We start from the raw sequence: 12,374 nt of genomic DNA on the forward strand, positions 1-12,374 counted from the left end.
AGGAAGGAAGGAAGGAAGGAAGGAAGGAAGGAAGGAAGGAAGGAAGGCTGGCTGAAGAAACAGTATAAACACAGACATGGAGTTATAACAATATACAGTCTGTGTAAGTGTAGGAGCATTTGGTCTATGAAAGAAGTAATGGGAGACAAGGCTGGAAAAGTATGTTCAGGACCTGTTGTAAAAAGCTGAGGACACCATGGTCATAAAACTGGTCTTTGTGGGTGGTAGATAGTCAGTGAAGGTTCATGGACAGGAAAGTGATTTGGTGACCAGAAGTCCACTGATGACCTTTGAAGGATCAGTTCCAGTGAAGTTGTGAGGACAGAACCAAAATTCAAAGGCATACAGAGTGATGGTAGGGAAAGAAGAGGAGGCAGCGAGGGTGTCAGCTTCTTCACCTGAAAAGTAAAGAGAATACCACCTACTCCCTTAAAAGCAATGAATCTAAGTAGAAGGTCAGATTTTTCTCTTTGACACCACAATGTCAGAAAGGTTAGAAAAGCAATAAAGTGAGGCCATATGGACCTTCCAAAGTTTAGAGAATAACTACTAGTATGAAAGGTCCCTAAATGTACCAGACCAAAGAAGTTAAGGTTAAGCCAAATGATTCTGAATCAAAGCTTTCATTATTCACCTCACTTCCCAGACAACAAAACTATCCACTCAGCCTGAGGTCTGGCCTCTCCCCAGAGATGCTGTTGTCACTGCCTCCCATGGCTCTGATGGGGACTCATTCTCTTACTCATCATAAATCCTGTCTTTACAATACAAATCAAGGACTGCAAGGGGGTGGGGGCAGGAGTTGAGGGGAGAGGATAAAGCTGGGCTTTCACAGCTGAATCTGCCTCTCTAAAAGCCAGGTCCAGAGATTCTGGCCACCCTTCTTGCCTGAATGTTGGCATGTCATGCTTCGAATATGAGTCAGGAGGCAGGAATGGAACTTTATAAAGTCAAATTCCAAATGGGAACAGAACTGAATTCTCCGGAAAAGCAATCCTGGCTAGGAGAACATCTCCACACCTAATTTCTGGTTCCTGGCCTAAAAGCTTTGTTAAGTCTTTTCCTAAGGGCCTCCTAGTTAAGTCCTCAGACCCTATAACAACCTGTGAAAGGGCCTTGGGTGAGAGGAGTGGAAATTTCTCCCTCTCAACAAGCATGTACAGGTAGAAACATGAACTATGGATTCTCTAGCAGCATCTCTGGATGGCTGTTGCTGACCTTCAGTCAGCTGTGCCACAGGCCCAAGGGCAGGCAGCAAGTATGACCAGAGTCCCTGCCAAGGAAGGACGCCTCTTACCTTTTGCTGATTCGGTACTCCACCGGCAACTGCTTCTCCCCTGATGCCACCACAGACCTCTGTAGCTGATGTGGAGGACGTAAGAGAAAGTGGGCATCAAGGACGATGTGAAGGGAAGGACTCGGCCATTTCCATAGACATGCCCCCCTCTTCAAAGTAAACCTAACAATCGCCAGTTCCTCCCTAATTTCAAGTATTTTGCACATGCTACGAATTTAGTGATAGCTATCGATCTCAAAAACAAAAGATAATAAGTGACCAAAAAATCTGAGCCGAAAATAACCTTTAGCGGCATGTCTGGTAGACAGTAAGCACTCAAAAAAAGCTTGCTGAACTGAAATAAAGTGATATTTGAATCCCTTTTGCATCTGAGACTGTGAGTTCTGTCAGAACAGGGGCTGTTTCTCACTCAGCTTTGTATCCTCGTGGCACAGGGCCTGGCCTACGGTAAGCACTTAGTGTTTGTCATATTAAATGAACACCTCCAACGAGGAAACTCTCCACCCTCAGAGGTAGCCTGCTCCCCTGAACAATTCCGACAAAGCCCTTTCTTATTAAGAATCAAAATCTGGGGGCGCCTGGGTGGCTCAGTCGGTTAAGTGGCTGCCTTGGGCTCAGGTCATGGTCCCAGGGTCCTGGGATCAAGACCCACTTCGGGCTCCCTGCTCCGCGGGAGGCCTGCTTCTCCCTCTCCCACTCCCCCTGCTTGTGTTCCTTCTCTCACTGTCTCTCTCTCTGTCAAATAAATAAATAAAATCTTAAAAAAAAAAAAAAAAAGAATCAAAATCTGTTTTGCTGCAACTGCCTTCATTATGTGGGGAAAAAAATCCCAAACAGGTTCAATGTCACTAATTTAACTAAATGTTTCTATTTTGTTCTGAATGTCTAGATATGAATTTTAAATTCTTTTTAAATAAAGTGGTTTCTAACTGCAAAAGCACTGTACCAGGGACAGAAAGAGAAAGATTTACATAAGGATGTGTCTACTTCTGCATCTGTCATCAGAATGTCAACTCCATGAGGGCAAGTCTTTTGTCGGTGTCCCTAGAGTCCAGAGAAGGCCTGGAAGGGAGTAGGTGCGCAATATTGGTGAAAGGAACAAATGAATGAATGAATGAACCAGAGTCCTGTGCTTAATGACCCAGCCCTGGCACTTCACATGCAGTCAGAGCAGAGCAATGAACTGCACAAGACACACACCCTTTCCCTTCTTGGAGGCTTCTGTAATATTATTATTCCTGCTGCTAAACCAGGAAGACAACTTTGGAAAAGTCTTTGTTTCCTTGAACCCGTTTCCTCAGCTATAAAATGCAGTATGTGAACAACGCCTTCTTGGCGTTCCTTCCAGCCTATCCTTCTATGATATCAGGATGCAGGGCATCAGTGGGTGACTGATAATGCCTGTCTAGTCCTTCACCCAGCATCCTCCCCTGGGCTCCTTGTGTAGGAGAGAGGAGAGATTCTTAGAGGAGTTGCTGCCTTATGTTCTTCTAGGGTAACATCAGTGGTTTAAAGAAAAATCCTAGGGAATCTCCATTCTATCCCTGTCCCCATTAAGGAGCCACCTTGCACTTAATTCCTTTAACAATTATTTATTGTACACCAGCAAGTCATTCACTTTTGGGGACAAATATTTATTGGTTGTTCTCTGTGCTGAGTACCACGCTAGGCATTGGAAATACAGAATATGGAGCAGACGTAAGTCATGCAATGGGGCCATAATGGACAAGTACAGGGCACTAAGAGAATATTACAAAGGAGCATCTAGTCCCTTATGAGGGACAGGAAGTCTTCCCAGGATACCCAAATGACAACTGGAATCATACAGGTGAAAAGAGACCAAGGGGAGAGTGACGTAGAGAGAAGAGTATGTGCGCAGGGGTTAGGGGGAGCGTGGCCCGTTCGTGGCGATGCAAGTTGTTTAGTGTGGCTGGGGCGTCGAGCGCAAGGGGCACATGCTGTGGAGGGGTCAGCAGCAGCAGGCCAAGGAGCTTTATAACATTCAAGTGACCCATTCAAGAGTTTAAAGCAAGGGCTTGGCGTGGTCAGCTGCAACCTTTTAAAAAGTAGTCTGGCTGCAATGGGCATAATGCAGGGCTAGGCATTTCAAGGACGGCCTATGAGCCCTCCTAGATTATAGTCTAGTTGAGGAGACAGGATGATACCCCCGAAACAACGAGTGATACTAGACAGCACAAAAATGGCAGAATAAATGAAAAAAAAAATCAAATATAGACAACTGATGACAAAAGCTTTGAGTTCAAAAAAGAGAGAGGTTCTTGTACGTGGCCCCAAAAAGTGCTCTGAAGAAGATGTTCCTACTGAAAGTACCCACGAAAGTGGAGAGTGACAGGGCTAGTGGGCAAAGGGAGGCATGAGGCTTCCACAGAGTCTTCACGAATGGGTAGGATGTGGATGGAAGGACAAGTGACAAGAGAGCAGTGTTTGGGATGGGACACAGATGAAGTAAATTCAAGGCTCAGGAGAGGCTTCAGTGGCTTGGGTTGAATTTAGTTTCCATGCGGCAGGCCTACCCTATAAGCCGAGGCTTATTCCCGGCAGAGCCGAAGACCAGACAGGGATCGGCGCCTCCACATCAGCCTCTGGGAAGAGGGAGAGTGGCGAAGTCTTTGCCTGCCAAACAGCCGACCTGGCCAGGCCGGACTGCTGGGAGGGCTGCCTGTCCTGCTACCGCAACAGTCCAGTCGTTCTTTTTTTTTTTTTTTTAAGATTTTTTATTTATTTATTTGAGAGAGAGAGAATGAGAGAGAGCACATGAGAAGGGGGAGGGTCAGACAGAGAAGCAGACTCCCTGCCGAGCAGGGAGCCCGATGCGGGACTCGATCCGGGGGCTCCAGGATCATGACCTGAGCCGAAGGCAGTCGCCCAACCAACTGAGCCACCCAGGCGCCAGCCCAGTCGTTCTAAGGAAGAAGCACCTGCTGGCCAGATACTGCCGCTGGCTCACTGAGATGCCGAAGCTATTGAAGATACTTTGTTCCAACTGACCGGCGGAGCTTAATGCTCTCAAATACTGCACAAAGATTCCAGACTTCACTGGAGGGGCTCCTGGATGAGATGACTCTTGCTACTCTTATCCCTCCGATCCATGTCTGCTAGTCAGAATCTTCCTTAAAATCAACAGGCCTGATCGTGCCAATCTGCCGTTTAAACTGTCCAAGAGCTCCCCCCACCCCCACCCCACCCCCAGCCTCTGGGATCAAACCCAAGCTCCCCAGCACTATACCTAGGCACTTCCTGATGGTATCTCACCGTCTGGCCTCATCTCGGATCACCTCCTAGCCCATCCCTCGCACGCTTGCGCCAGCAAGCTCCACCCCACTCTCTGAACACACCGCCTGTGGGGTCCTTGCACGTATTGTTCCGTCTTCCTGCCATACCCTTGGCCACCTTGTTACTCTGATGAATTTCACATCCGCAGGGACGCCTCCTCTGTTTTCCCGTCCTCTCTTTACCCATCTGCCTTTCCCTCACAGGAAGGCTCACTTTTGGAGGCCGCCGTAGCACGGTGCCCTGCACAGTGTAGTGTATATACCCGTTTCCCCCGTTATGCTGTGAGCTCCTAAAGGGAAAGGGCCAACGCTAAATCTCTGCAAATGTCCCACCCCCGGTGCAGCGTCTGGCGCACAGCAGGCTCGGTTCCGTTGACAGGGGGCCAAACGACCACCTGGATGAACAGGGCACCATCGAGGGCACGCACGATGACATAAGGAATTCTGAGACAGCCATTCAAAGAGGCAGCATGCTTATAACGATGAGGTAGTCTGTGTTATTTTTCTAAATAGTTGCCACCCTTCCAGGGGGAGGATTAAATGTCCTCTCCCCCTTGACATCAAGGTCGGCGCCACGGCTGGGGGAGCCCTCCCTGCAGAAGCATTAGACACACTCTCCCTGTTGACTGCGGTGGTGGCCCCATGCTTTGCCTCAACCGATGAAACAGGGGCAGAAGCAGGAGCTTTAGGAGCCAGCTAGCAGTTGGCCATCTCTGTCTTTTCTGTCTCCTCTGAGGCTGGAGGTGTCCCAGACGTAGGTGGCTCTGTCAGGCTGGGTCTCCAAGTGAAGACAGTTCTGCCCCCCAGCTGCAGCCAGCCAAGACAGGCACGTGGTGTAAGTAAGAAACAAACCTTTGTTGTTGTTGTGTCTGAGACTCGGGGGCTGTTTGTTACTGACCATAATCTAGCCTACGTTAGCTGCCACGAGAAGGCAGAGGAACAGAACAGCCATCGACGGACCGCTGAGTTCCAGGTCTGGCTACAGCTACACGCCTGCCCTTCATCAAGTCCCTTCCCCTCTCTGGGCCTCTGTTTCCTCCTTAACAAAATAATCTAGCTAAACTAGATAATCTTTCCACTCGGTAATCCTGTAAATCTGCACTAGGATATCACTCCTGGTCCATCATTTCACTCTTTAAAAAAAAAATTCTACCCATTATGTGGAATGACTGACATTGGGGAGGAGGGGGTCCTTTTGATTTTTTTAGGTTAAATTTACATATAATGATATGCACAGATCTCAAGTGTATGATTTGCTGAATTTTCACAAATGCACACAGCTGTGTACTCCACGTCCCTAAAACAAGATATTGAGAGCACATTTTCAACCCCCCAGCAAATGCCCTTGTTCCCTTCCCCAGCCAGTCCCCTCCCTCCAAAAGCAATGACTACTGTGATTTTTTTTTTTTTTTTACCATTGATTCGTTTCATGGAATGGTTGGCATTTTGAATTCCTGGATTGATAAAGTGTACAGTTGTTCAGGCTGCCTGTTCTCACATTCCTGAACCCCAGGCATGTGATGACACAAAGAGAAGTTTTGGCAGGCTTTGGGGACACTCACCCACGGTTCTGCAAGCCCTCTAATTTTCTGAGCCTCCACGTCACTGACAAAGTCATGGTAGAGAACAACATAGGGCTCCAGGTGGATGACCTCCTTCCGGACGGGCTGGAGCTGCAGGTAGGGGCTCGAATTTGTCTCATATGAACAGTAGAGGCTAGGGATCTGGTAGTGAGTAGGCTGGAAAAAAAGCCTAGAATCAGCATGAGAGATGAAGGGTCTAGGAGCAGAAGCCAGTGTAGAGAACTACGACATAAAAAAACTGGCATGCGGGAGATGGAGAATGTGATCAGTCTGATGCTGTCCAAATGAGCTTTATGTTTCTAACGCATCGGCCTTTTCCCCTCACGTCGTTCCAATGCAACCTTTTCTTTCTCTAGCTACGCCTGTTCCCCCTTTCTCTTTCCCTGAGGAATCCTACCTGGGATCCCAGGGTCTGACATAACCCCTCGTAGGTGTCTCTGGTCTGCAAGTGGGGTACGTTGGGCCTCTGGATAACAGCCTCAGCTACCACCTGGTTGGGGCTCTCTGCCAAAAGCTTTTCGTATTTCAACACATTCCTGGCCATCCTCTTATTATCTGGGCCTGGAAGAAATCAGAGCAAGGAATAATACAGATGAACAAACAATGGTCTCTGTTTTCTCAAGTTTTCCTATAGCTTCCTGGTCACACACGACCAGCCACTGGACACCATGAAAAGCTGCCATGTCCATGCACAGGAGGATGGTAAGGCCCTCACTCCCAGAAGAGTACCTGGTATTAAAAAAGACTGAGTTAGGCCCGGTAGATCTGAGGGTGCAAAGGACTTTGGGAAGGAAAGTGGTACTGAACACTGTTAGACCAAGGGATCATAAGGATGGCAGCTCTAGGATACCGTGATGGTAAGTTTCATGTATCGGGAAGAAGCTTCACCCCTTCCTTCCTTCTTTCCTTCCTTCCTTCCTGCCTTCTTTCCTTCCTTCCTTCTTTCCTTCCTTCCTTCTTCCTTCCTTCCTTCCTTCCTGCCTTCCTGCCTTCATTTACCCATTCAATACATCTTCAGGGAACATCTACCATGTACTGGATACTGTGCTAGAGGCTAACCTCCCAGAGTTTAGAGCCTAATGGAGAAAAGCTACATTAAATAACTACTCACAATGAAACCCGTAAATGCTATGAAAGAGAAGTCCAGAGAGCCAAAGCCTATAGCAGAGAGACCCAACCTATTCTTCGCTGGAGCAGTGAAAGCTAATCCATTCCCCAATCTACAAGATCCTTCAAAATTCCTAACTGGCCTACATACAGAACAGTGCAGTATGAGACGGAGGGGTTCTAGACTTTGGTTCTAGCCTGGGTTGTCTTGTGTCTTATCTGTGCCCACCTGTTGGTGCCCCCTGTGGCTGTAAGATGCCCCTGGGCTAGCAGCTCCCCATGGTCTGCTAGCCTCTGTCCTGAGTTTCAGTGCCTCTCAGAAGGACATGCTGGATTGTTCTAATGCTCCCAAAGCATCTTTCTCTGAGGAGCTCAGTGTGCCTCTTAACTACCACGACCACCACCACCACCACTCTGGCAAAAGAGGGGACAGAAGTTACCATCCTTTTTGTAACAAGAGGCAAAATGAAGTTTGGGAGAATAGAAGCAGTGAGCCCAAAACCCCAGTGAAAATACTGCAGAGCCAGAAATGGAGCTGGTAATCCCAATTTGCTGTGTCCTACTCCACCTATAACTGCGCATGGTTTGGGTTCTCTGGGACAGGTAGAGATTTTAACAGAGCAAACATAAAGAAAGAGAGAAGGGCTGGGTTATCATTTTGCCTGTAGTAATTGCCCACATGTTTCCAGATCATTTGGCTACTTCCACATCCTACTGCTTGCCCAATTATCAGACTGGAATAATGTTACTAAATGGATTCAGTAAAAAGCGATACAACTGTGAAGTCCTCTGTGAAATACTTTATATTAAAATATCATAGTGATTATTTACTTACCTTAGTATCTCAGTATCTTATTAAAGGAAAACCTGGGAAGCCAGCTTCCACCAAAATTTTCACTAAAAATATCCAAGCAGAGAGCTAAGCTAGGAAATCTCCCTCCCATTTAACTCTGGTGACGTGCCCCGGGAGGAGCGTCGAAGCTGAACCCCGCACTAACTGAGCAGGGTGCTTGTCAGCCACGTGAGCTCTGGTTTAAAGGGAAGAGCTGCTATCTCTGTGGAAACAGCCAAAATCAGTCATCCCACAGAATCACTCTCCTTGCACGCACAGCTCTCACTGATCTCATTTGCCACACACACACCCCTCCCCTGGTCCTGGCCTTTTTCCCCGGCTGGGAGTGGAAGAGCAAAGGGACAGGTTGATACCTTCTTAGCATTTTCCCACAGACCAAAAAACTTCCCCCTGATGCACTGATCAATAGCTAAGAAAGATTTGATCCAAAATTAGAAATGTGGCTTGGATTATAAAATTAGAGAAATAAAAACACATGGCTGTCTTGTCCTTGCAGGGATTAAGGGCCAGGAGCAGAAGGGATTTCCCAGTAAATCAGCGCTGTGGCTCATTCATCTTCTATCATTACATACTGTAGAGGAGAAACTCTCGGGAGAGGCTGAGGGCATACGAAACATTGCCGGCCTATAAAACAAAAAGAAAGAAAGGAAAGGAGGAGTTAACTACACTGAGGATATCTCCTTTGACCAAATCATTAAATGGATTCAAACAAAAAACAAAAAACTATAAAATACTCTTACCACCAGGAGACAATAAGACTCATTGAAATGAGCAGCAGACTAGAAATGTAGAAGTTCTCAGTCCTAATTCAGGATTTGCAGCCCTAATGCAACTCAAGTCTCCTCAGTGTCCTCATTTACAAATGACTCATTCCCACCCTTACCGGGGAAGGTAGAAAAATAAATGAAAATAAACTTTCGTAAAGTGCCCTCAAATCTTAAAGCATGCAAAACCACATAACTGCAGGGTGTTGTTATTTCGGTATACTTAATTATTAAGCTTAACATGGAACTATAAAAGCCCTAGTAAAAATACAATTTGTTCTCCAGGCTCAGTCCTTCCTAGAGTCGACTAAGGTAGTGAGAGGGAGGCAAAGAAGAACGAAACCTGAAACATTCCCACTGCATAGTAATGACCTCTCCCTGCCACCACCATTCGACCTTGAGCTACACAAGCTCAGAAGTACACAGGGGCTTTCCAGACAAACTGAGGAACAGAACCCATTGTAGGTGGGCTGCCATCCTGCCCTGGGCGCCAAGGAATGATGAACTGATAGAATTGTATTTCCTTCTGGTCATTTCATTTTTGCATGTTAAAAATTCATGCTTAAGGATAAAAGCAACAAGAAGCACACTATGAAACCTGAGAAACGGGAAAAAGAAATGCTCTGCTGAAACCCAGGGGCTCCAGCACTTTAGATGACTCAGAGTGTACATAGTGAACAGTCGTATTTGTTACACATTTCCATATCCTGATTGTTTCACTCTACATTGTTAGCAGGCGGACTTTTTATATCATAGTCTTCAGAGAGGGCATATTTTAACTGTGGTAAAAAACACACAACATAGGGGCGCCTGGGTGGCACAATCGGTTAAGTGTCCAACTCATGGTTCCGCTCAGGTCGTGATCTCATGGTCGAGAAATTGAGCCCTGCGTGGGGCTCCATACTCAGCATGGGATTTGCTTGAGATTCTCTCCATCTCTCTCTGCCCCTCTGTACTCTTTCTCTCTCTCTCTCAAATGTACACATAGATCTTAAAAAAAAAAAAACCCTAACATAAATTTACCATCTTAACCATTTCTAAGTGTATGGTTCAGTAATGTTAACTATATTCACATTGTTGTGCAGCCAATCCCAAGAATTTTTCCATCTTGCAAATCTGAAACTTTGTACCCAACAAACGACTCTCAATTGCCCCCTTCCTTCAGCCCCTGGCAACCATCATTCTACTTTCTGTCTCTATAAATTTGATTCCTCTAGATACTTCATATAAGTGCAATCATACAGTATTTGTCTTTTTATGACTGGTTTATTTTATTTAGCATAATGTCCTCAAGGTTCATCTATGTTGTAGCATGTATCAGAATTTCCTTTTCTTTTTAAGATTTTATTTATTTATTTATTTATTTATTTATTTATTTATTTATTTGAGAGAGAGAGCGCGCATAGAGGGAGAGGGAGAGGGAGAAGGAGAAGCAGACTCCCTGCTGAGCAGGGAGCCCGACACGGGGCTCAATCCCAGAACCCCAAGACCATGACCTAAGCCAAAGGCAGATGCTTAACTGACTGAGCCACCCAGGCGCCCCTAGAATTTCCTTCTTCTTTAAGGCTGAATATTAGTCCCTTGTATGTATAGACCACATTCTGTTTACCTATTCATCCCTCAGTGGACACTTGGGGTTGCTTCTACCTCTTGGCTGCTGTGAATAGTGCTGCCATGAATGTGGGTATGCAAGAGAAAGAGCATTTTTAATAGCTGCATTTCATTCCACCTAGAAGCTACATCACAGATGACCTGGACATAGATTGTTTGCACTTATTTAATACCATTAGTTATTCTGTTCCATACTTAACAGAGGCATAGTTAAGTACTGTATTGATATCTTATAATGTCAGATTATGAACTCAAGGTTATAGCTTTTCAAAATCTTCTGAGATGAAGAGAGCTAAAATACAACTTTACATATTTTTAAAACTCAAGGGCTCTTTCATGAGATAAAATTACATTTTATCAAGAACAAAGTTACTTTTGGGGTGCCTGAGTGACTCGGTTGGTTAAGCGTCTGCCCTCGGCTCAGGTCATGATCCCAGGGTCCTGGGATCGAACCCCACATCGGGCTCCCTACTCAGTGGGGAGTCTGCTTCTCCCTCTCCCTCTGTCCCTCCACCTGCTCTCTCTCTCTTTCTCAAATAAATGAATAAAATCTTAAAAAAAAAAAAAAAGAACAAAATTACTTTTGCTGTCCCAGTTAAATTTCTTTGGAAATATGTACACTAAATAATGTTACATGCAAAAGGCAAACCTACGCCTGTAGTGTATAATATAATAATAGCTTACATTTGTTGAGTGCACATGTCATGAATGGTGTTAAGGGCTTTACATGTATTAGCTCATTTAATCCTCATGACAACCCTTTGAGGTGAGCATTGAAGGGGAGCAGAATAGGCCATCCCAAAATATGCCTCTTTGGCACAAGGATTTCGAGCTAATTATTTTGAGAAATGGCAGACATGGGAGAAGCTCTGAAAACCAGAGAAGTTACCCTTTTGTGACAGAAATTTACATTTATAAGGGAACCCTCCATTTGTAGGAGCGTCTCCCTCCATGTACCTGGAAAAGAAGGATGACTCTGAATCATAAGAGAATCTTTTTTTTTTTTCTTAAGGTATATTTATTTATTTTAGAGAGAAAGAGAGAGAGAGCGTGCGTGCGCATGTGGGAGGGGGAGGGGCAGAGGGAGGTGCAGAGAGAGTCTCAAGCAGACTCCACACCCAGCGTGGAGCCCGACACAGGGCTCAATCTCACGACCCTGAGATCACTACCTGAGCTGAAACCAAGAGTCAACCTCACTACACCACCCAGGCACCCCTTGAATCACAGGAGAATCTTATCAATGAAGAAAGCTCACTTAAATCTGCGAACAACCTTGTTTGCATTTCCTGGTCACCCCCCCAAAATTGGCCTCCCCCCACACCTCTTTTTCTATTGTCTTTAGCTGGAAATGGTATTTAAGGTGGCGGCTTAGGACACTTCAAAGAGTTCCTCATAGCCCAGCCCCATCTCCCATGTATACAGGAGGTATGCGTGTAATAAACTTCTGTTTATTTTTCCTCTTGTTAATCTGTTTTTTATTTATAGGGAGGTCTCAGCCAAGAACTCAGAAGATTCAAGAAGAATTATCTCCCTTCCTCCCCCCACTTCCTAACAGCATCATTATTATTCCCCCTTTAAAAATAATAAAATTGAGGTCCAGGGAGGTTAAGTAAAATGCCCAAATTGTCACAGATTTGAACCCAGGTCAGTCTGACTTCAGAGCCTGTGGTTTAATCACTGCACAACCGTCTTTCGTTAACAATGACTGAAATAATTTTTTACTAAAATATATCATGAAAAACTATTATATAATATACAGTATTATATATTACATGATATATATTACATATTTTAATATTTTCCTGGCATAAATAATTATATATATCATATATTGTATATGATAACGAAAGGTCCATGGAGGGACAT

General features: G+C 45.4%; 1 protein-coding gene across 4 annotated transcripts in view; it reads right to left on the minus strand.

Annotated features, from left to right (window-relative positions):
* P4HA3 (prolyl 4-hydroxylase subunit alpha 3) overlaps nt 1-12,374 on the minus strand; it is a 40,633-nt gene that overhangs the window by 11,692 nt on the left and 16,567 nt on the right. For all 4 annotated transcript variants that reach the window (XM_034995052.1, XM_034995049.1, XM_034995048.1 and 1 more), the window contains 4 exons: nt 8,706-8,757; nt 6,571-6,734; nt 6,153-6,329; nt 1,298-1,362 (listed from right to left, as the gene is read on the minus strand). In XM_034995052.1, coding sequence (XP_034850943.1) covers nt 1,298-1,362; nt 6,153-6,329; nt 6,571-6,734; nt 8,706-8,757 — 458 coding nt within the window. The remainder of the gene's footprint in view (nt 1-1,297; nt 1,363-6,152; nt 6,330-6,570; nt 6,735-8,705; nt 8,758-12,374) is intronic.

Source organism: Mirounga leonina, unplaced genomic scaffold, assembly GCF_011800145.1.
Source record: "Mirounga leonina isolate KUSES-001 unplaced genomic scaffold, KU_Mleo_1.0 Mir_92, whole genome shotgun sequence".
Classification (NCBI taxonomy): Eukaryota; Metazoa; Chordata; class Mammalia; order Carnivora; family Phocidae; genus Mirounga; species Mirounga leonina.